This window comes from Myotis myotis, unplaced genomic scaffold (genome assembly GCF_014108235.1).
Source record: "Myotis myotis isolate mMyoMyo1 unplaced genomic scaffold, mMyoMyo1.p scaffold_m19_p_5, whole genome shotgun sequence".
Lineage (NCBI taxonomy): Eukaryota > Metazoa > Chordata > Mammalia > Chiroptera > Vespertilionidae > Myotis > Myotis myotis.
In genome coordinates, this window is record NW_023416357.1 from 78,058,059 (window position 1) to 78,081,465 (window position 23,407).

The 23,407-nt window shown below is 40.9% G+C and overlaps 1 protein-coding gene across 1 annotated transcript in view; it reads left to right on the forward strand.

The window, feature by feature from the left end:
• CCDC192 (coiled-coil domain containing 192) overlaps nucleotides 1-23,407 on the forward strand; it is a 199,875-nt gene that overhangs the window by 27,864 nt on the left and 148,604 nt on the right. Inside the window, exon 3 of the mRNA XM_036307719.1 lies at nucleotides 9,626-9,733. Coding sequence (XP_036163612.1) covers nucleotides 9,626-9,733 — 108 coding nt within the window. The remainder of the gene's footprint in view (nucleotides 1-9,625; nucleotides 9,734-23,407) is intronic.

Genomic DNA, 23,407 nt, shown 5'->3' on the forward strand with positions numbered 1-23,407 from the left:
ATTTAATCATCATAGCAGCTCCTACTGAGTTATTATTTCTTCCATTTTTAGAGGTGAGGAGTCGAAGGCTCAAAATAAATTACTTGCTTAAAGTCACATGAACAATAAGTAATAAAATCAACAGAACCCATTCCAGTTAGTATTTAGGGGGAAATGAATTATTAAAGGATAATAGGTATCTCAGAGGATCTCTAGGATTATCAGAGAGTCAGGCTTGGAAAACATGCACGACTAGAGGCCCGGTGCCTGAAATTCACACATGGGGGGGTCCCCTCAACCCAGCCTTCACCCTCTCCAATCTGGGACCCCTTGGGGGAAGTCTGACTGCCAGTTTAGGCCCGATCCTGGGGACAGCAATTGGACATCCCTCTCACAATCCAGGACCGCTGGCTCCTAACTGCTCATCTACCTGCCTGCCTGCCTGATTGCCCCTAACTGGCCCCCCTGCCAGCCTGGTCGCTCCCAAATGCCCCCTCCCCCCCCCCCCCCACTGGTCTGGTTGCTCCAACAGCCCCCTCTGCTGGTCTGGTCACCCCTAACTGCCCCCCCCCACCAGCCTGGTCGCTCCTTACTGCCCCCCCTGCTGGCCTGGTTGCCCCCAACTGCCCCCCCCCCCCGCCAGCCTGGTCGCCCCTCACTGGCCCCCCGGATGGCCTAGTTGCCCCCAACTGCCCCCCTCTGCTGGCCAGGTCACCCCTAACTGCCCCCCCCGACCTGGTCGCCCCTCACTGCCACCTCTGCCAGCCTAGTCACCCCTCACTGCCCCCTTCTGCTGGCTTAGTTGTCCCTCACTAACCCCCATGCCGGCCTGGTCGCCCCACACAGCCTGCTGGTTCAGTCATTTGGTCATCCCTCACTAACCCCCCTGCCAGCCTGGTCGCCCCACTCAGCCTGTTCAGTTGTCCATTCGGTTGTTTCGGATGTGATGGTCCCTGGCTCTTTATATATATAGGTTACCCTGCCAGGTTCTGGTGAAGAACCAATTGCTGCTGCCACCAGACATAAGCCCACATTACTTGTTACTTCCCTGAGTATATTACTTCTAAGTCTTCTGTCACCTCAGCCTCAGAAAAAGAATGATTCTCTCAACTGGACCAGATTCTACTTGGCACCTGTTTCATATCCCTTTCTTCCATACTAAAGTCTCAGGCTGGTGTGTCTGACTGGGGGAGACACATATCTACAGCGTGGCTGCAAAGGATGTTGTAAGAGGGAGTTCTTGGCTTATACTTTGGGGAGATGGGCTTCATGAGATGGGAAATTTTCCAGACGGGGAAAGACACTGGACCATCACAATGGAATGGCAAATGCCCACCAAAGAGAGCAAGATGAATTAGCTATAACAGAGGCCCAGTGAGTAGCTAATGTCGGGCACGCTACACCACCTTCTCTGATAATCTGGCCATGCCTCTTAGTAGTATTTTGACTGTGAGACCTTAAAAGAAGTGGAAATTCACAGCAAAAGAGAGTTCTCCCATCTGTTCTCTGCTTACCTTATCATATTGGAATGCTCTATGGAAATTGTTGCTAAACTTTTATCTGATTTAAAAGAATGCCTAACACATTTCTCCTTCATATCTTGGTAAAGAAGGGAGTCTGTGCAAATGCCAGGCTGGGTCATGGGGGAGAGGTGTCTCATGGAAAAGGTTTCTCATGAAACATCAAGTTCATCAAGTTCAATTAAGGATTCCCTTGCTAGGTTTTGAGAACAACACCATTAGAGTACGGAAGTTCGTATCATTGCAGTTAAATTTCTTAGATCTTTTTATTTTAACTTTTCTTATTTAGAGCCTAAATTTTACTGGCAGAAAATATTATCTTCATTCTGAATATTGTTAATTATAAAATATTTGATGATTATACACAGCTTAACAATAATTTATTCACAAAGATAAGTTGAAAAACCTCGGTTAATGTGGGTAGTAAAATTCTACCCCTTTACTTTTAAAATGACCTGAAAATCCTTCTTCCTAAAGGCATATACATTTCCTAAAACATTGGGATTAAAGGGAGGATAAAAACATTGTTGGTCAATACATCCAAGTACTCAAAACCTAAACTTATGTAAGATGTGTGAGAAAATAAATAATCCTGTCACAAAGTACTAATCTATTCAGAACATTGTCTTTACAAATGGAAAAAGCATTTGCATTATTATATGCTCCACTAAACCAAAATTTTATTTAGCACAAACAGTATTTTTTGGTTGTTTTCTTTATCAAAGGGATCAAAATTCTTTCCTTCAGTAAGATTACCTTATCAGATTTTTTTCTTTATAATTTTTTATTTTATAGTTCTTATTATGTTCAATCTCCTTGTTTTATTTTGTTCTCACAACAATCCTGTGAAGTAGGTAAAGAGTAGTTGAATTAATTTTAAAGCATTGGTTAATTCCTTCACCCTATAATTTTCCTGCTTTATACATTTGTTTTATGTTGCTGTTGTTTTTTAATGTGGTAATATACCTATAACATAAAATTGACTATTTTAACCATTTGTAAGTGTGCAATTCAGTAGTATGAAGCATGTTCACATTTTTGTGCAACTAATCTCCATAATGTTTGCATCTTGCAAAATTAAAACACTCTATTTATTAAATAATAACTCCTCATTTCCCTCTTTCCTCATTTTTTTAAAAAGAAATCAAGTCTTTTCTTAATAAATTGAAATGCTCTGAACTGAATTAAAATAAGAGTTGGCCTTTTCAGAGTTTCGGGTAAGCCATTATTTATAGTTATTTATGAAGCTATCAAATGTCATGCAGTCATTTCTCTTTCACTTCCACGCCAAAGATCTTTTTATAGGTTAAAATCTGGGTCAACAACTCCTTTCCAATACATTTTTCCTTTATTTTATCATTGATGCTATAGAAATGGAAAGTAGTTAAAACTTTTGTGAAAGACTGACTATTGGAAACATGTTTTTTTTTTTCCTAGAAAAATAGTATCTTGGAAGCTTGTTAAAGTAACTTGATATTGAATACAGGTCCATCTTGAACTTGGTCTAGAGCCGTGGTGGGCAAACTGCGGCTTGTGAGCCACATGCGGCTTTTTGGTCCCTTGAGTGTGGCTCTTCCTAAGCCTTAGGAGTACCCTAATTAAGTTAATAACAATGTACCTACCTATATAGTTTAAGTTTAAAAAATTTGGCTCTCAAAAGAAATTTCAATCGTTGTACTATTGATATTTGGCTCTGTTGACTAATATCTGGTCTAGAGCAGTGGTCGGCAAACTCTAGTCAACAGAGCCAAATATCAACAGTACGACGATTGAAATTTCTTTTGAGAGCCAAATTTTTTAAACTTAAACTATATAGGTAGGTACATTGTTATTAACTTAATTAGGGTACTCCTAAGGCTTAGGAAGAGCCACACTCAGGGGGCCAAAGAGCCGCATGTGGCTTGCGAGCCGCAGTTTGCCGACCACGGGTCTAGAGGAATTAGGGACCATAGTCCTGGAAAGACCACCTGATAAGACATTCAGCTCATTATTTAACAGATGACTTAGAGCGTCTCTATACTTTTAGATTTTATAAACCCCTAAGAATTTTCATTCTCTAAATAATTGGGATTAGGTCTACTAGGACTGCCAACTTTTCCACTTTAATTCTAAAACACAATAATTTCCATATACTATCACCACCATTTTTGTTAAAGAAACATCCTTTTAACACCAAAATATATAGGATGATCAAAATTCCAGAATAAAGGACAGTTCTCTAAATGGAATAAATTGGGCTTCATGACAACTTCAAATTGGTCTTTTTAAATCTTCAGCTTTGTCTTTTTCTTGCTAACTGGTGAAATGTTATCATAATCCAACACTGATCTATGGGCTGGCATTTGGGACCCACTAATATAATTAAACCCCTTTGGCCTGAGGTGTCTATTTTCCCTTCCAGATTCACTTTCCACCCTTCCCCCTCCACCTCACTGCATCCCCCCAGTTCCCCATTCCCCTCTCTCCAAAGCACCTGCCCCCGCAATCTTTTCTAGGGAAGCTGGTCCCTCTGGACTTGTCATTCAGGCTCTCTTGTCTTCTGGCTTCTTATTGGACAAGGGGGATACAGAGAGAACAGAGGGTGAGAGGAGATGAGGTCAGGCTATTTATTCCACTGATCCACCACCGCTACTGCCTGGGCCAGGGTGGCAGGGGCTGTATCCCTCTACCAAAGGCTCAGCTCATAGGGGGTCCTCTCCGCAAGCTCCATCCTGGAATAATGCTCCCCCATTATCTCTTCCCCTACCTCTTTAAGGTAAGGCAAATAGTACCTTCACTTCTATGGGCTGCCTCACCATTCTTTGTTGGTGTCCTTAACTGTGCCCACACCTTTGTACATAGTCCCTTCATCAAATTCCCCTCAGTGATGCCACTGGAGTGGCCATCTGTTTCCCGCTGGGACCTGACCAATACATCCATCATTTAAAGATGAAAAACTGAGGTTCCAAGAAGTGAAGTCCAAAAGTCACATAGCTCAAGTGAAACGTGCTGTCCAGAGTCCAGAACGTGGCCGTCTGGAGTCCAAGGTTCTCCTTAGTCAGTGTGCATCTCTGTCACCCCATGGCCATCTCCTTCAGTCACACTGATGGGCACTTTCTAGAACCTTCTTTTTACTGGGCTTTGACAAAAGTTGTAGTTTAAGTTTTGAATAAAAAATACCTCGTTAGGTAACTACTGAGGTAACCCCAAGCACAGAGGAATACTGTTTTCACTAGAATGAACTGAAATCAGGAAAACTGAATTTTTAAATTGTTGCTTAAATAGAAATTGAAATTTTAGCCCAAGAAGCTATTGCAAAAGGTAAGCACAAAAGGGCATGAGACTGATGACAATTCTACACTAAAATGAATTCTGATCACCAGAGATGGGGGCAAGTATGACAGCCATCTGCCCAGGGCAAGGGGCTGAGCCAGGGCCCTGGGGAAAGACTTTAACCTGTGTGAGAAATAGGAACAGGTTGTAGAAGAGCAAAGAATTTTAGAGCCCCCAGTGCCTGTCAAACAGGGGGAAGGAGCAATAGACTGCAGTGGTAAGTAGACAATCCGTCAAGCAGAAGCTTGACCATTGCAAAGTGTGGCTAAGGCCTGTGCTATCTGTAGGAAGTGACTGCATTACTGAGCAGGGGCTGCTGGAGCCCTGGACACTGGAACTTCAGATGGCTGGAAACATTTCACTGTAGCAAGCTGACCCATGTCAAATGCTCTCCTGTAAAGGTGAAATTGCCTATACCCACATCTTTATTTAGCAATCTCGCCTTTAAATGAATGCACATATTTAACCTATTAACTTTGTTCTGACTGCATACTTGACTGGGTTTCCCACTGCTGTCGTTTGATCACTTGCTATTATGAAAGTGTCTCCATGGGGAATTTCTTTTACTAGGGTTTAAAAATAAGCTAGCAAGTTTTTATGTTAAATGGTTCTCTTTAAAGGAGCGAGGATAATGGCATTGTTAATAATAACATTAATTGAACACTGCACCTGTCTAAGCAGTTACCTGCTTTACCTCATTTAATCTTCACAGCAACGCTGCCATCATCACCCAACTTCTTGCCCTCTGCGGCCCTATCTTGCACCTGGCCTTGGCAAGCAGAATTTCTCAGGCTCAGATCCCTGTCAGCGTCCCAGGCTGATGCATGGAAAATATTGCTCATAGACGTAGCTGTGATAACTTCTCCGCGTGACTGCTCCTTCTGGTGCAACCACCTCTTTGGCTGCTGAGCCTTTAATCAAGAACAACTATTTTTTTGAGCTCCTGGCAGATACTCAGTGCAGTGCTGTCTGACCTCTGCACTCGGGAGCCTTTATAAGTGTCACGCATGGATTCAGAGGTGGGTGGAGGATGTGGATCAATCAGAGACCGTGAACCAGTCTCAATGGGTGGAAGGGGTTTGTACGGCTGAGAAAGGAGAGCAAAGTCATTGTAAGACAAAGAAATACTAATGGGAGATGTCTGTAATGCTATTAACAATAAAAATATATTAAAAAAAATAAATACTGAGTTAAAAGTAAGGAAGAGGATTTGACATTGGGTGGTAAACACACAGTGCAATACACAGATGATGTACTTATAGACTTGTGCATTTGAAACCTATGTAATTTTATTAACCAATGTCACCCCAATAAATTTAAAAAATAAGAAGGGAGGCAATGAAAAGATACTGACATGGGTTAGAGAAATCAAGAAAACTTAAATGAGAGAAAAGAGGTTTTCCTTCTCAAATGAAGAACCCATGCAGCCAAAAGATAACCTACTCTTACAATTTTGTATAAGATTTGTCAGTTTGTAGACTGTTAACTTTAATATACATACTGTGATCAAAGAGTTTATTGAATTTGTAATACTCTGTAGTAGTCTTTTAGTTTGATCATCTTGATTATTTTAGCTACATGCCACCTGGATTACCAGCTTGGTATTTAGGTAAGACAATTTTAAGGCAAAGAGTAGAAGTTAAAAACTAAAACTTTCATTGAATTTCTGGAATTTAACATTTGAAAATGCAGACACTGGCTCAATCCCCAAACACCTATGTATATCATCTATTTTCAACATGCAATGTCATGTTGAATATAATTCATTCATCGATTACTTTAACCACCAAGACAGATTCATGTTGATAATAAACATAGATTGCTTTGTGTAGGGTGTGTCCACATGTGCCTGAAGCAGAATGAACTTAATGGTATAAGTCCCACCCTTCTGCTCATCTGCCATTGCATCCTGCAAAATTGGGACAATGACTACACCTAACTTTTTTAAGATCCTTGAAACTACACATCTACCTCCAAAACTCCTAGCCCCACGTGTTTACTTATTTCTAAAATTATTCTCAACTTTCATTCCTTTGTTTGGCTAATGGGAGTTGCCCCTGTTAAAAAGCACTTGCCTTTGTATAAGACATTTTTACCTCGGTGAAGATACATTTATGGACCTCTCCCTTAAGGGACAAGAAGGCAAGTCAAAGTGGGGAGAGTGATAGCTTGCAGCTGGGGTAAAGAAGACAGACTGAATTCTTCACTGTTTGCTCGACTCTCTCTCTGTTCTACAACACATGACAATTTCTTAAATCTACCTGTACAAAAAGTCCTGTTATTTTGTAATAGTCTTCAGTCAAGCCTGTTTCATTTGGCATTATATACAACTAGAGGCCCGGTGCACAAAAATTTGTGCACTCGGGGGGTGGGGCGCCCCTCAGCACAGCCTGTGCCCTCTTGCAATCTGGGACCCCTCGGGGGTGACCACTTGCTGGCTTAGGCCTGCTTCCCGGGGGATTGGGCCTAAGATGGCAATCAGATATCCCTCTGGCAGCCCGGCAGCCCTCAGGGGATGTCCACTTGCCAGCAGGGAGCAGACCTAAGCTGCAGTCAGACATCCTTAGCACTGCTGAGGAGGTAGGAGAGGCTCCCACCACCACCGCTGTACTGGCAGCCATCAGCCTGGCTTGTGGCTGAGCAGAGCTCCCCCATGTGAGAGCACACTGACCACCAGAGGGCAGCTCCTGCATTGAGCGTCTGCCCCCTGGTGGTCAGTGTGTGTCATAGTGACCAGTCATTCCCAGTCTTTCTGCTGATAGGGTCAGTTTGCATATTACCCTTTTACTATATAGGATAGAGGCCTGGTGAACAGGTGGGGGCCGGCTGGTTTGCCCTGAAGGGTGTCCCGGATCAGGGTGGGGGTCCCGCTGGGGTGCCTGGCCAGCCTGGGTGAGGGGCTGATGGCTGTTTTCAGCTGGTCACACCCCCTTCAGGGTGGGGGTCCCCACTGGAGTGTCTGGCCAGTCTGGGTGAGGGGGTGAGGGGCTGAGGGCCGTTTTCAGGCTGGTGGGCGACTGAAGCTCCCAGCCTCTCCTTTTTTTCTTTTTTATTCTGGGATTTATTTATCATCTATAATTGAAACATTGTTGCCTTCACTGGCACTCCCAGCTCTGAGGCCTCAGCTGGCTGAAAGCAGGTATTTGGGGTTTGTTTAGCTTCTATAATTGAAACATTGTTGATTCTGGAGTTCAGAGCCAGGCTGTGGCAGGCGGGGAACCTTGGCTTCCTCCATCACTGGAGAAAGCAAGCCTCCTGCTCACTTCAGCTGCATGGCTGCCGGCCGCCATCTTTGTTGGCAATTAATTTGCATATCGTCCTGATTAGCCAATAGGAAGCATAGCGGAGGTACGGTTAATTACCCTTTTTGTCTTTTATTAGATAGGATGCTTGTCTTATTGGAAATGGTAGTCTTTGGCCAGGGAAATTTGGGATGTTTGGAGAAAAATGACCTAGAGAAACAGATTAGCTGATCTTACTTGGTCTACTCCCAAAAAATTTTTTAAACTTTCTCTAAAGACCCTACATGATACCAGAAGATTCTCCTTGGAAACAGTAGCCTACATCTGGGATTCCCAATCTTTTGGGACAAATTTGGCCTCTTGACAATTTCCCCTTTCTGCATAAAATGTTTTATAGCATGAACTACCTGTAAGTGTAAAGAACTTTGTTTTTAGGTTAGTATTTTTGAGAATTTTTTTTGGGAATGACTTCAAATTATTGGAGTCATCATGGCATGATGAGGACCATTGGTTCATCCCAAGTATCACCATTCTAGCCCAAAATGTTCATCTCCCAAAAGCCAGCTTTTGGAGGAGATTTGCAGCCACTGGGAGCCAGGCTGTTTTAGAGCTACTACTTTGCCCCTCATCTCATGAGTGTCATTTATATCTGAGGCCTGTGGCATGGCCCTAAGGTCAGAGTGCTACATGAACAATTGTAAGAACGTAATGAATGCTTTATTTTCATGGCTGGTTCCATTTGCCACCAGATGGCTCTATTGTATCATAAGGAAATGCACACACGTAAAATCGGTGGGCTCCTAAAGCAAAGGGAAAAAATCAGCAGCAGGTTTTCTGTTTTAACTTTTCATGTTGCTGCATAACTTTAATCAATTGTCTCAATAGCCAAAGAGTAGTCAGTAAGCACTCCAGTCTCCGTGGGGCCAGCGACTGCTATGTCCATGCCAATTTTGCATCACTTTTGCTTTTAAATGAGAAAAAGTAACTTTTGAACCATTTTGCCCATCTGCTGATTTGAGCTATATTAGCTGTGTTCTGGGGAAGGATGGTCTGATTCTAAACCAGGAAGTATCTTTGCTTTAATGGAACTTCTGATAAGAAAATGACAGGAAACAAGAGGGTCTCTGAATTCAGAAGACTGTTTCTCAAGATAGGTGAATGTTTAAAATGTAGGCATTCTTGGTGACATCTCTTATTAGGAATGTAAAATTTTGGTCCTAACCTCTTGAGGGAAAGTCGTTTGTGTTGTGTGGTTTTTTTTTTTGTATCAAGAATAAAAGTTGCAAAACAACTACATTTCAACATGGGCAATTTTATTCAAACTTTTTAAAGCTATCATTGTTATACTTTCATATGCATTTTAATATGCATTTTTACCCTTCCTTTAGAACCTAAATGTTAAATAAGGCTATTGCTTTTGTAATGTTTCATGGTTTTATTACTGTGTTGAAGAAGAAAAAAAGATGATGTGTGTGAGTTTATGAAGCCTATCTTTAGTCCATACAGTTGTTTGAGACTTATGCTCAGGGACTTATCCATGTCAAAAAGTAATACTTGGTTGTTATTTTAAAGAAAGAGTCCCTGGGAACTGGACAGATGACGTTCACGTTGGCACATCTCAAGTCCTTGGAGGTTTGCCTGAAGGAAGCGGAAGAAAAGGCTAAAGCCTTATCTGAGCAGGTAATGCCTGTCACTGGTGATGGAAAGATGTGTTCCTCAGTGTTCAGTAGAGCAAGTGTCAATCTAAATACGTGCTGTAACCTCTGCAATTATTCACACGCACACATACACACTCGTGCACACGTACATACAGCATATCATTCATTTTACATATAGTAATAATTACTTTAATCTGTGTGGACCTTTTCAGCCTTTACAACTCCTTTTACGATTATATTTTGATTTTCGTTCACCATAGCCCCTGAGTCAGGCAAACGATCTTTAAGCAAGTGGTTTTCCTGAATAAGTGAAGCATTATAAACAGATAAGCCCAAAAGTAAGGTCAAAACCTATAGGAACCACACAGAAGGAATTTTCTCAAATTATTTGGGGAAAGAGAATTTTCCAAATACTGGCTTTCCTCTTGATCTTGAGAAAAATCACAGAAGCCAGGCAGGTCCTAGGAGGAGCCGGGCCCATACTGGGCAGCCTGGGTGCTTCATAGGGGATCTGTGTACACAGCAGGTCTCTGACGTCAGACACAGCAAGTGTGGGTATCATAAAGCTCAGCCCAGGGGCTGGACCATTTCCCAATAGGATTACACTTTGCAACAGCACAGTGTGTGGTGCAAATCCCACGATTACTGTTGTCCATTCTCCCTGGGCAGGGAGCTCAGCCCCAGAGAACAAAGGTGCCTAGAGCCTGAGTCCTACAGAGCCCACTGCTCACTGTTGGTGACAGACAGTGAAGGAAAATGGACAGCAGAAACTCTGAAATGTTATAAATGTCTATTGACTTATCATGGTTTGATACATTATGATAATATATTCTTAGAAATTTTTGAAAAACAATTTCAAGAGTTGTTTTTGTTTTTCAAAACAAAGGTTTGCCTAGCAAAATTTGATTGCATGACATTTTACAAGAATTTTTGCAGCAACTAGGGAGAAAGATGCTTGTGTTATGAGAAAAATAAGTATAATTAACATGGAAGGTAGTGGCACAAACACACATATGGCCTCTGTTTCTTTTTCAATTTACCAAAAGAGTGCATGTCTTACTTTGGGATGTGTTTTTGTGTGTGCCTCTGTTTTCATTTATTTTACTTATTGATTTTAGAGAAAGAGGAAAGAAGAGAGTGAAACCTTGATTTGTTGTTCCAATTATTTATGCTTTTATTGGTTGACTGTATGTGCCCTAACCAGGGATCTAACTCACAACTTTAGGGAATCAGGATGATGCACTAACCTACTGAGGTACCTGGCCAGGGCCAGGATATGTGTATTGTTTACTGACTAAATGTGATTGATGCAAAGGGTCATGGGGGGTTTACATCATTTAGTGAAAGGTGCTGCCCTAGGCCCAGAGCCATTTGGGAAAGTTTCCATGTCAGCAGCATGCCATAACCCTGGCTTGCCAACTGGTCTTTTCTCTGAAATAAATAAAAACAAGCCTTAAAACTGTGGCAATATTATGAAAAAAAATAATAATGATGAACATGGGCACTATTTCAAAGGGAAAAAAAACTAAGAATTTCTTACCCTCCATACTGGAAGAAGTTTTTAATGGCTAACTAACAGAGGCCACCCCAGCTGGTATTAACTTTTGCACTAAGATATATGTTTATTGTGTAATTGAATATCTTTTAATTATTTCTCATTTAAATCAGTAAAATTTGATTCACCCACACAGCACTCAATCCTCTTATTCTTTATAAAATATTTTATTCAATACAAAGAGCCCCTAATATTTAAGATTCTTAACTCACTGATTCCTTTATGTAACATCAAAAAGTATATCTATTTTTTTTCCAGCATTTAGAAGATTCAATATATAAAATGGAAACTGGATTTTATTTACCTTCTTTATACCTAGCATGAGTAAGATGCTAGTTAGGTGTTTCAGGAAGGATGATATATACTCGGGGCTTCTCTACCCAAGAGGTTCACAACCAAAACGATCAATGAAAGATGTAGAGAGTAAAAATCGGTATTTGTATGGCTCCCAGATAAACTGCACAGTATCATTAAGTTGCAGAATTTGTGTTATTTTCCTGAAGTATTGTCCGTGGAGTTGCCAAATTTGCACAACCAAGTGAATTCGATTGGAAGTTGGCAATGTTTTGAGGAAAAGGAGGATATAATGTGTAAAAAAACAAAAGCACCTGACAGGCATTTTCAATATTATATTTTTAACTAAAAGTTGAGTATTTTACTAGGTTTGGCTGTCTCCACTGTTACTGTTGAAACGTGTTAATCAAATATAAACACTGTTCTCAGAGGATTTATTCCTGAAATTGTTGCTTCCTCCAGTGTTTTAGGTTAGTCTTATTCTTGAGAAGATAAGAACATTCCACTCCCCTTTTAAATTCAGTAGATTATTTTAAAAATGGGATGACGGATAGTGAAATGGGAGGGGAGCAACTGACATTTCTTAATATACGAGATACGAGAATATTTCAGCATGGAACACCTGTCTCAAACAGTCAAACATTTGTCCACTGGGTGCCACTGTCTTCCTTACCAGGCTACGCCACTAAGTGGTTGCAGAAAGAGAAACTGTCTTTAGTATTCAAGACAATGACGGGTGTGTGTGTGTGTGTGTGTGTGTGTGTGTAGGAATACTTTTGCCTGTATACATCATGTATACATCTTAAGGCTTCTTTTAAGTATCATGATTTGTCACAAAGATGATGAGAATGCTAGCTGGTAATCAAAATTGCCAGCCCTATGGCTGAGCACAGGCCAGATACGCTGGCCTAGTGGGCTAGAAATGGGTGGGTAGAGGAGAGCAGAGGAAACAGCGGGAACAACGATTAGTGCTGTAACAAGGGAGTTGGAAGCTCATGGTGTGGTCAACCAGTGGATTCTGCCTTTGAGAAATGGGTAAATCTCATTGTCAGCCAAAATTTTACCCCCTGGCTTTGCCTCCTAGAGAAGAACAGAAAATTAACTCGGAATGAAAAGTATAGATGCCTGGGGTTTCATCTGCAATAAGACTCTGTTGGTCCTGGGCCTCAAGACCAACACTGAACCTTTCTAAGGTTACTTTCAGGAGAGTCTCTGTTCTTTCCCTGCGATTTAAAAAAAAAAGAAGAAAGCAGCTTAGAAATAATGAGAAAATGAAGAGATTGTGAGGTCACATAGTAAACAGAACTCTTGTTGGCTCCCCTCTAGCTAACAATTATTCTTTATTTCTCGGCAGTCATGTCACCATTGCCAAACAGAAAAGAAATATGAGATCAGGATAATTTGCAATTATGGCTTATAATCTGGGCTATTCATAGCTATAATAAGCGAGTTTGCAACAATTTAGTTGGACAGAGCAAAAAGGGTCAGAAGAATCCAACTCTTGTCCTGGGTTACAATAGTAAAGAGCACAAAACATTACCAAGATTTGCTAAAGAGAACTCTTGATTGTGTTTTCTACAGTGTAAGACCAGTGAAAGGAAATGCCTGGAGATGAGCAGTAGATAAAGAACTCAAAGTGGGCGGTAGGAAAAAGGGAAGAGTGTTCAGGAAGAGAAGGAAAAAAGAGTAAAAAGGTTACAGGAGCAACTCATAACCGTGGCTTTTGCATGTGTGCTGGCGTTTATCACCTGTGCAGTGGGAGGGACAAAGCCCCGCTGGGGGGTGCATTTTCGACCTTACACAAGCAAACACCCCGCAGCTCTTATGCTGAGGAAATGTCAGGAGAACCCCCAGTTTCACAATGGAGCAGAGGCAGAGACACCCCAGTGCGCACCATGGGCGGGTGAGACAGTCCCTGAGGTGCTTCTGGTTCCCAGCTCCCAGCAGCAGGCCCCGAAGAGTGCAGGCTTTGTTCCTATTCTATTTCTTGCTACTAGTAGTTTTATGACCTTGGACGATTCACTTCATTTCTCTGAGTCACAGCTGTCTTATCTAGAAGGGGGTAAGCATACTGGTTTCATAGGGCTGTTGTGAGGATTAAACAAGTGTACCTGGCTCTTAGTAGGTCCTCAATCCAGGTTCATTCATCTGCACTCCTGACAGTGATCATAATTAAACTGTGTGATTCTTCGTGTCATGGGCTGGTGTGTGTGTATGTAAGAAATTTCTTTTTTTTTATTAATGTCTCTCAAAGTGTTTGAAAGCTACTCACATATAATACAACAGCTCTTCCCCAGCCCTCACAATCTTATAGTTTTTCAACCAAGGAAAGCCCCCCCCCCCCCCCCCCCCCCTCTCCCCCCCCCCCCCCCCCCCCCCCCCCCCGCCAGCTCTCCCTTGTTCCCACTTGGCTTTCTCACCACCCGCTGTCTCTTCTTCTCTTTCTCAGCTTTACACTTGGTAAAGGGACTTAAGTAGCTAATCTTGTTCTTTTCTGCATCATCTCTTTGGTCTCTTGTTGTTTTGCCCATTCTCTGATTTTGCCCAGCCTGGGAGCTAAATGGGCAGTGCTTGTGTCCGGTCATTGCAGGGTTTTCTTAAGGAAATTGGAGAATGGAGAATGGGGGGGATCTCTGATCATTCCCCACCAAGGAGGTGAGTCCAATAACAACTATGTAGTCAGAATTAGTTTCAAGCATCTTCTAGATACCATACCCAGCAAAATATTAGTTATTTATTAATATTAGTTTACATAATAAACACTAGCTGGGAAAGAGATGTCATGATTTGATGCAAAAGCTGGGAAGTGGAATGTTTGGGGGTGGGGAACTTGACCTTTACTCTAGCCTTTTATTTTCAGGTAGGAATGAGACAAGACACAGCAAGAGGAACCTTTATCACCTTTTGGAGCATAAAAATAATGTTGTTCCTTTTGTTTTCATAAAGAGAGATGTATTGGTGATACCCACAATGCAAAGAAATTTCCATGGAGATGACCATGATTGTTTTATTTCCCAATTTTGGGGGAAAAACACATATGAACCTTTTTCTTACTTCTTAGTAATAGCTTATATGGCAGTGCGGTATAATTTTTTTCCTTACCTGGTGAGGAACGTTGTCGAAGGCCAAAAATAAAACTTGTAACAGTGCCTTCCTGTATCCTCACTCTGTAGTGAACTTGACCATTTATGTAACATTCAAAGAAGATTCTTTTTCCTATCTTCCCCGTGCCACCGCCCCCCATCTCCTTGCCTAAGGTTCTTCTCCAAAGAATAATAGGAGCAATAATGAGGACAAAGAGTGAAAGGGGGTGCAGTGAGGGGGTGTCTAAGCTCAGATCCTGCAGGAATGTGTGCATGCTATGCATCATAAATGATAGACAGTGAGTGAAGGAACTGACATTTATGAAGCATCTACAGTGTTCCAGGTTCTCTGCTGAGATTTATAGATGTTCCATGTGATCCACACAAGAACTCTCTGAGGGGCTCTATTATTATAGCCCCATGAAGAAAATGAGACTTAAAAACATTAAGTCACTTGCCCAAGTCATACAGGTAATAAGTGGTGAAGCTGATGTTAGAACCTAAGTATTTTTAAAATTCAATGCCCTTATTCTTAAGAACATGTGGTCACAGGCCAAAGCCATTTAAAAGAAGTTTCTTACTCAAGCAATTCTGAACAACAAGAACTTACCTTGGTTCCCAAACTGGAACCTGGAGGGCTTGTTAGACTGGGCTCTATTCCCAGAGTTTCTGACTCAGGAGGTCTGGGTGGGGGATCAAGAATTTTCATTTCTAGCAAGTTTCCACTCTAAGCTGAAGCTAAGTTCCAGCCCTAACACAATCCTCCAGGCCCAGGTGTCTCTTCACCCTTAATCTGTGCCCCACAAACACAGGAACTGATGAATTAGGTAGGATTAGTCTTGGGTACATAAAACAAACAACTCAAATAAAAATGGCCTGAACAAGTAGATGTCTATTTTTCACTCATGTAAAGTCAGGACAGAGGCAGCTGAGGACAGGCATAGTGGCCCCCGCAATGCTCAGAGGCCTGGGCCTTGTCGCCTCAGGTATTCACACACAGATTTCTATCCTCAAAGTCCAAGATGCAGCTGTGCCTGCAGCCATTCTAGTCACGTGTCAGGCAGCATGAAGAAGGAAAAGACAGCGATAGGCAGTGAGCAGCCCCTTTGAGAGCTTTTCTCAAAAACTCCCTTAACAAACTTTGATATATCCCTGACCACTGCTAATCCCATGGACTAAAAAATGTGGATATTTACTTGGACACACTGCCATTCCAAGAGCATGGGGATCCTTTTATTACGAAGAGGAAAATAGATATTAGCCTGGCAAGTTGCAGTCTCTGCCTGGCTCATTCTACCCCTTGACCTTACTGTAGTACACAGTGCTTTGTCCTGGTAACTGTAATGTTCTTTTGCATGTGGATATCCAGTTTTCCCAGAACCATTTTTTGAAGAGATGATTCTCTCCCCATTGTAGAGTCTTAGCAGCCTCATCAAAACTCACTTGTTCATAGATGTATAACACTTTAGACTCTCAATTCTATTCCATTGCTCTATGATTGTGACTTTCATGCGGTACTGTTGTTTGGAAACCCCAGGTAAATTTTTGAGCTGGAGCTTAAATTCAGTCTCCCACATCCTTTACCAACACCCTTTCTTAGTGTGAGAATCACAATGAACCTCTCCTACTTAGGCAATAGCTGGGGTTTGAATAAATCTTCTGATTGTTTACCTTTAGCACTCGGTATAAGCAAGCAAACACAAAGACAAAAGACTAGTATGTTTGACTCTAATAACTAAAAGTTATTCATCATTTTATACCTAAGAGTCTAAAATAAACTCCCATGATTTGCCTCTCAGTGTTCAATCTATATTTTCTTTTTAAAATTTTATCTTTATTGTTGAAAGTATTACAGATGCCCCCTTTTTTTTCCCCCTTTGCCCTGACCCACCCCACTTCTGCGTCCCCCACCCAGGCCTTCACCACACTATGGTCTGTGTCCGTGGGCTATGCATATATGCATATAAGTTCTTTGGCTAATCTCTTCCTGCCCCTCTACCCCCACCCCTTCCCTCTGAGATTTGTCAGTCTATATTTCCTTTAAGTTTAAGAACAGAAAGAATATAGATCTCCAGCAAATTTTTAGACTTTTGAATATGTGTATAAGTGGCTCAAAGAGATTTGCTGTATTTGATTTGAGATTGTCCATCGCCCCTCCCCACCCCCCAAAAATGTCCTGGTTCTTTTTCATTGTTTAAATGCAACAGTGGATCTGTTGATGTCAAGTTTGTTTGAAATAAGTACTGTGCCCTTGGTAGGAGTATTCATTTCTGCAAATGCTCAGGAATTATGCTTGATATGCCAATCTGAAATCATGGGTTTTTGTGAATGAGTTTTTGTTTTCCAATCTATTTGGAAATCTACTTTAATGCCATAAAATCACAAGCCATTTGTTTGACCTGGCATGGGTTTCCTTATCACCATAAAAATGTAGTTTTTGGGAATTTTGTCAAATAATTTAATTCTGTTAATTTTACAGCAGAAGAATTTCCTTTTTAAACATGTGTGTGTACACACACACACACACTCCTATCTAAGCAGATGTCAATCTTCACCCCCTTACTGGATTGTCAGACATCAATTGGCAGCATCAGAGAATGTAAGGGAAAAAATCCAAGCTAGTGAAGAGATGTGTTGTTTTGAATAGAGTCAGGCACAATGACAAATGGGCTTCTGTTGTTATTGTTGTTACAGGCGGGACGCATGGACTGCTGGTTTGTTACATAACTAAAGACTTCCTTTTGCTTGTAAATGTCAAGATCAGAGGTTAGTTTAAAATAGCTGACTGGGTGCTAATAAATGTGACTTTCTTGTCTAAGAAAAAGCAAAAGGCCTTGTCCCTTATGAGTCATGGCTCTGTTGCATGGGCATAACCTGTATTTTCTTCATCAGGTTTTCTCAAAGATGGCAAACTTGCTTTCACTTTGCTTAATCTCTACAAGGAAATTAGTAAATTAGGTATATACTTTGGTTCAATTATTCACATATTCATTCAATAAATATTTATTGAGCCTGTACTATGAGCTAAGCATTCTGCTTTGTCAGTTCATGTATTTCTCCTAAAGTCCCTGGAAAATAGTGTCCCTACTACAACGCTGATGTCTGCTTTTTCTATACAATCTCCCTTAAAGACCTGCCTTTAGGGCACACAATCTGTTGAGAAGAACCAAGTCTTCATCATTAATCTGATCTTCTTCCTGACCCCAGACCCGAATATCCAACTGCCTACTGAATATCTCCACCAAGAGCACAGTCAATTCAAGCTCCACCTGCACCTTAGCTTCCTGCCCCAGATGTGTTCCTCTCCCATATCCGTTAGGCCAGGGGTAGGTGCCACCAGCCTCCCTGTGGCTCATGTTAGAAATCTCTGCTGCTTTGATTCTTTTCTCTTCCTCACCCCACACATCCAATCAATTGCTAAATACTGTGAATGATGATGCCTCTCAATAGTTCTTGAATCTATCTTTTTTTTCTCTATCTTCACCATTATTGTCCTTATCCAGGCCACCAACTACAGAGGTCTCTCCTGATTTTACTCTTATTATGGTCCTTGTTTAATGGCTTCTCAACACTGCAGCCTCAGTGAAGAATCTTCAACACACATCTCATGTTTCTCCTTGGCTTAAGTTCTAATTAGCACCCCCTTTTACTGTCAGGGTCAAATCTATACTCCTTAGCAGATCTCATGAGCATTTGTAGTCTGAACCCTCTCCTTGTTTTTCAGCTTTATCTTACACCACTCCCCGCATATCACAATTACACCGCTTTCAATTTTTTGAATGTACCATATTCTCTATTACCTTTCTTATGTATGAAGAAACAAAGACCATGTACCTTAACAGCCAAGTTTTAATTAAAACATTCTTCTCCCTCTGCTTCTGACTATAATTACTCTGTTTCCACCACCTCCTTTCACCCCCTTCCCATTATCAAATAAATTCCAACAAATTTATCTGTCAATTGCATGCTACTTCCTCCAAAATGCGTTTCTTCCTCCTTCAAGTTTGGGTTAGATGTCCTTCCCAGGCGCTCTCATAATTTCTCTCTCACTTCTCCACCCCAACCAACTATAATTGTCTATTTGTATCTTCCTCTACACCACATGCCTCATGGAAGAAATACAGAGTGACTTCCCTGAGGTCTCAAATCAAGTTAAGATTTATCCACTTATCTCCCTGATATCAAAGCTCATGCTCTTTCCATTATACCAATGGAAGCTGAGGAGACATTAAAGGATGAGAAAGGAGATAGAAATAAACTTTTCTTCTTCCCCCCATTTTTCAGTCCCTGGGATTTCAAAGAGAAAATTTTGCATAATCATGTGTTTTGTGAATGGAGATCTCATTTATTAGCCTCCAGAAGAGTTTAATGTTTATATTTGGGGTTGTATAAATGCAAGTCTCTCAGCATTATTGAATAGATATGTAGTGACAGGCAGTCCCTGATACCTTCAGGGGATAATCAGAGTTGAAAATATTTGCATAATAATAACAGGTTATTCTCTCGAAAGTTGACAGAAAGTTTTTCCAAATGCCACATGAAAGATCCAATACTGAGCAGATATGAGACTCCAGCAGTCAGACATTAAGGAGGTTTGAGTACAAAGGGAGACCCCTGAAAGAAACTCAAGGATAGTAGAATGCATTTCCTGAGTCAACGCTGAGAGTCCTACCAACAGGATAAGTCTGTGCCCTATTCCAAAAAAGTGCTCTGAGAATGTGCTGGAATTAGAGGGACTGCGACATTATTTGAATGGATCCCAGGCCCTTGCAATTGTTGGCTTCAATTTCTCAGAATCTGACATTATTGCTTTTGGACTTTTATATCCCAGCACTTGACCTTTACATCAAAGCCAATGATTAATTGCCTCACGTTTTCCCATGTCTCATTTCTCTCTGGTATTCTTATCTATTCATAAGGCCCAAAGAATCTCTTTTGAAGATTAAAGGAATCTTAGGACTCTCTATACATGGGCCCTGACACTATATTTCAATTACAGGCATACCTTGTTTTATTGTGCTTTTCTTTATTGCACTTTATAGATATTACATTTTTTACAAATTGAAGGTGTGTGGAAACCCTATATCAATCCTCTATTGGTGCTGTTTTCTAACAACATTTGCTCACTTTGTGTCTCTGTGTCACATTTTGGTAATTCTTACAATATGTAAAAATTTTATTATTATTATATTAGTTATGGTGATCTGTGACCAGTTATCTCTGATGTTACTATTGTAATTGTTTGGGATATAATGCCACAAATCTTGCCCACATAAAACAGCAAATTTATTTGATAAATGTTGTACGTGTTCTGACTACTCCACCAACTGACCATGCCCTGTCTCTCTCCCTCTCCTTGGGCTTTCCTATTCCCTGAGACACAACAATATTAAAATTAGACCAAGTAATAACCTTAAAATGGCCTCTAAGTATTCAAGTGAAAGGAAGTGTTTCAGGTCTCTCACTTTAAATCAAAAGCTAGAAATGATTAACTCAGTGAGTAAAGCTGAAATAGGCCAAAAGCTAGGCCTCTCATGCCAAACAGTGAGCCAAGTTGTGAACGCAAAGGAAAAGTTCTTGAAGGAAATGAAAAGTGCTACTCCAGTGATTACACAAATGATAAGAAAGTGAAACAACCTTAGTGTAACAGGAAAAAAAGTTTTAGTGGTCTGGAGAGAAGATTAAGCCAGCTACAACATTCCCTTAAGCCAACACCTAATCCAATTCTGAGAAGGCTGAGAGAAGTGAGGAAGCTGCGGAAGACAAGTTTGAAGCTAGAAGAGGTTGGTTTGTGAGTTCTAAGGAAAGAAGCCATCTTCATACACAAAACTGCAAGGTGAAGCAGCAAGTGCTGATGCAGAAGTTGCAGCAAGTTAACTTCTATCTTACCAAGAAGACCTAGCTAAGATAATGAAGGTGTCTACAATAAACAAGGGCTTTTCAATGTAGACAAACAGCCTTATATTGGAAGAAGATGCTATCTAGGACTTTCATAGCTAGAGAGATGTCAATGCCTGGCTTCAAAGAACAGCTTGACTCTCTTGTTAAGAGGTGATGCAGCTGGGGACTTTAAGTTGAAGCCAATGCTCATGTACCATTGCAAAACTCCTAGGGCTCTTAAGAGTTATATTAAATCTAATCTGCCTGTGTTCTATGGATGGAACAACAAAGCCTGGATGATAGCACATTTCTTTACAACATGGTTTACTGAATATCTTAAGCCCAGTGTAGAGACCTATACTCAGGGAAAGAAAATTTCAAAATATTACTGATTGTTGATAATACACCTGTTCACCCAAGAGCTCTGAGGGAGATGTACAATAAGATTAGTGTTCTGCAGCCCATGGATCAGGAGAAGTTTTTAACTCTTAAGACTTATTACTTAAGAAATACATTTTGTAAGGCTGTAGCTGCCACAGATAGTGATTCCTCTGATGGATCTGGGCAAAGTAAATTGATAACCTGGAAAGGAGTCACCATTCTAGATGCCATTAAGGACATTCGTGATTCATGGGAAGAGGTCAGACTATCAGCATTAACAGAAGTTTGGAAGAAGTTGATTCCAACCCTCATGGATGAATTTGAGGGTTCAAGACTTGAGTGGAAGAGTAACTGCAGATGTGAAAACAACAAGCGAACCAGAATTAGAAGCAGAGCCCGAAGCTGTGGCTGGATTGCTGCAATCTCATGATAAAGCCTTAACTGTGAAGATTGTTGAAATGACAACAAAGGATTTAGAAAATTACATAAACTTAGTTGATAAAGCAGTGGTGGGGTATTGTAAGGATTGACTGCAATTTTGAAAGTTTTACTGTGGGTAAAATGCTAACAAGCAGCATTGCATGCTATACAGAAGTCATTTGTGAAAGGGAGAGTTGATCAAAACAGCAAACTTCATTGCTGTCTTATTTTAAGAAGTTGTTGCAGCCACCCAGTCTCTGGCAGCCACCACACTGATCAAAAGCAGCCATCAACATTATGTCAACATCAAGACAAGACCCTCCACCAGCGAAAAGATTCCAACTCACTGAAGGCTCAGATGATGGTTGGCAATTTTTTTTAGCAAGAAAGTATTTTTAAATTAAGATCTGTAAATTTTTTTAGACACAATGTTATCGCACACTTAATAAACTACAATATAGTATAAACATAACTTTCATATGTACTGGGAAAACAAAACATTTGTGTGACCCCCATTATTGTGATACTCATTTTATTGCAGTGGTCTGGAACTGAACCCACAATGTCTCTGAGGTATGTATGCCTGTATGTATTGACCTTTCATTAAATATTTCTCTCTGTTTTCACTCAGAGCTCAAATGTTCCTTTATTACCTTCTACATTTAGGGGTGTTATGGGTTCGATTGTGTCCCCTTCTCAGAATATGAATTTATCTGGAAATGGGGTTGTTGCAGATGTAATTCATTTAGATGAGGACATGTTAGAGTGAGATGGGCCCCTAATCCAATAGGGCTGTTGTCCTCATTAAAGTTGGAAATTTGGACACTGAAATACAGAGAGAGCCACATGAAGATGAAGGAAGACGAGGGTCATGCTTCTACAGGTCAAGGAGCACCGATCCCCAGAAAACCACCAGCAGCTCGAGGAGAAACAGAGAAGAGGTTCTTTCTCACAGCCCTCATAAGAGACCAACTGTACTGACACCTTGATCTCAGACTTCTCGTCTCCAGAACTGTGGAACGATAAAGTTATTTTGCTTACACCACCCAGTTTGTGGCGCTCTCTTACAGCAGCCCTAGCAAACGAACCCAGGGGGTAACTATGCATCTAAATTATAGGCCTTTGGAGGTCTATTTTAAGATATTCATGAACCTAGAAATGGCTGGAAATAACTTTCTAAAGGCAGAAATATTAATAAACGTAAAAGTTTGTTCTGTCTAGGATTGGGATAGGATGAGGAATTTCGTGGTTTGTTTTTAGCTGTAAAATTAAAATGAGACCAAACCAGTTCTGTGAACCAAGTGTGTATCTTCAGCGCCAGAGGTTCCTGCCCATTCCACAGATAGGCTAGGTCATTTTTAAAGTGCTTGCTTCTGTTATTTATTGCCAAAGAATTTCATAGTTTGTAGCACTAGTCTAAGTCAGCTTGTGAAGCACTTCGCACAAGGGAAGCCTTTGTTTTTAAATGAAGTCACTCCTTTCTCTGTAGCATGAGCTCCACAAGGTTTGCCAACTCAGTTTGTTTTTGAGTGGTTTCTGAGTGACACCAGAAACCCATTCTGCAGTATTAATTGCTGTGTATATGGGTGTGGGTTTGGAGGAGAAGATCTAGGAGTACAGGCAATGCAAGGAGATGAAAATAAAAGTTCACATTACTTAATGGTGAGGTCTTAATCATTGTACTCTGTGATCAACTGGATGAATGGTGAGGGAAAGAGAAGTTTCATATATATTGTGGTTTAAACACATGGATGGGTGGTTCTATTTATTGAGAGAGAGAAGTTTGGGGAAAACATATGGTATGAGTTCATTTTGAATGCACTAATTTTTAGATGCCTAGTATGCATTCAAGTGACAATATTACTTGTGTGTGTGCGTGTGTGCGTGTGTGTCTGCCACTATGTAAAAAAATTGTCAGTCATAAACATGTGACTATCACTTAAATCATGGCACCTAAGAAATCAGCTGGAGAATTAGTGCAGATAAGGGAGAGAGTTGGGCCAAGGACCAAACTCTCAGATTTCGATATTTAGAGGATTGGAAGAAATGGGAAATCTAGCCAAGGAAACTGAGAATCAGGAAG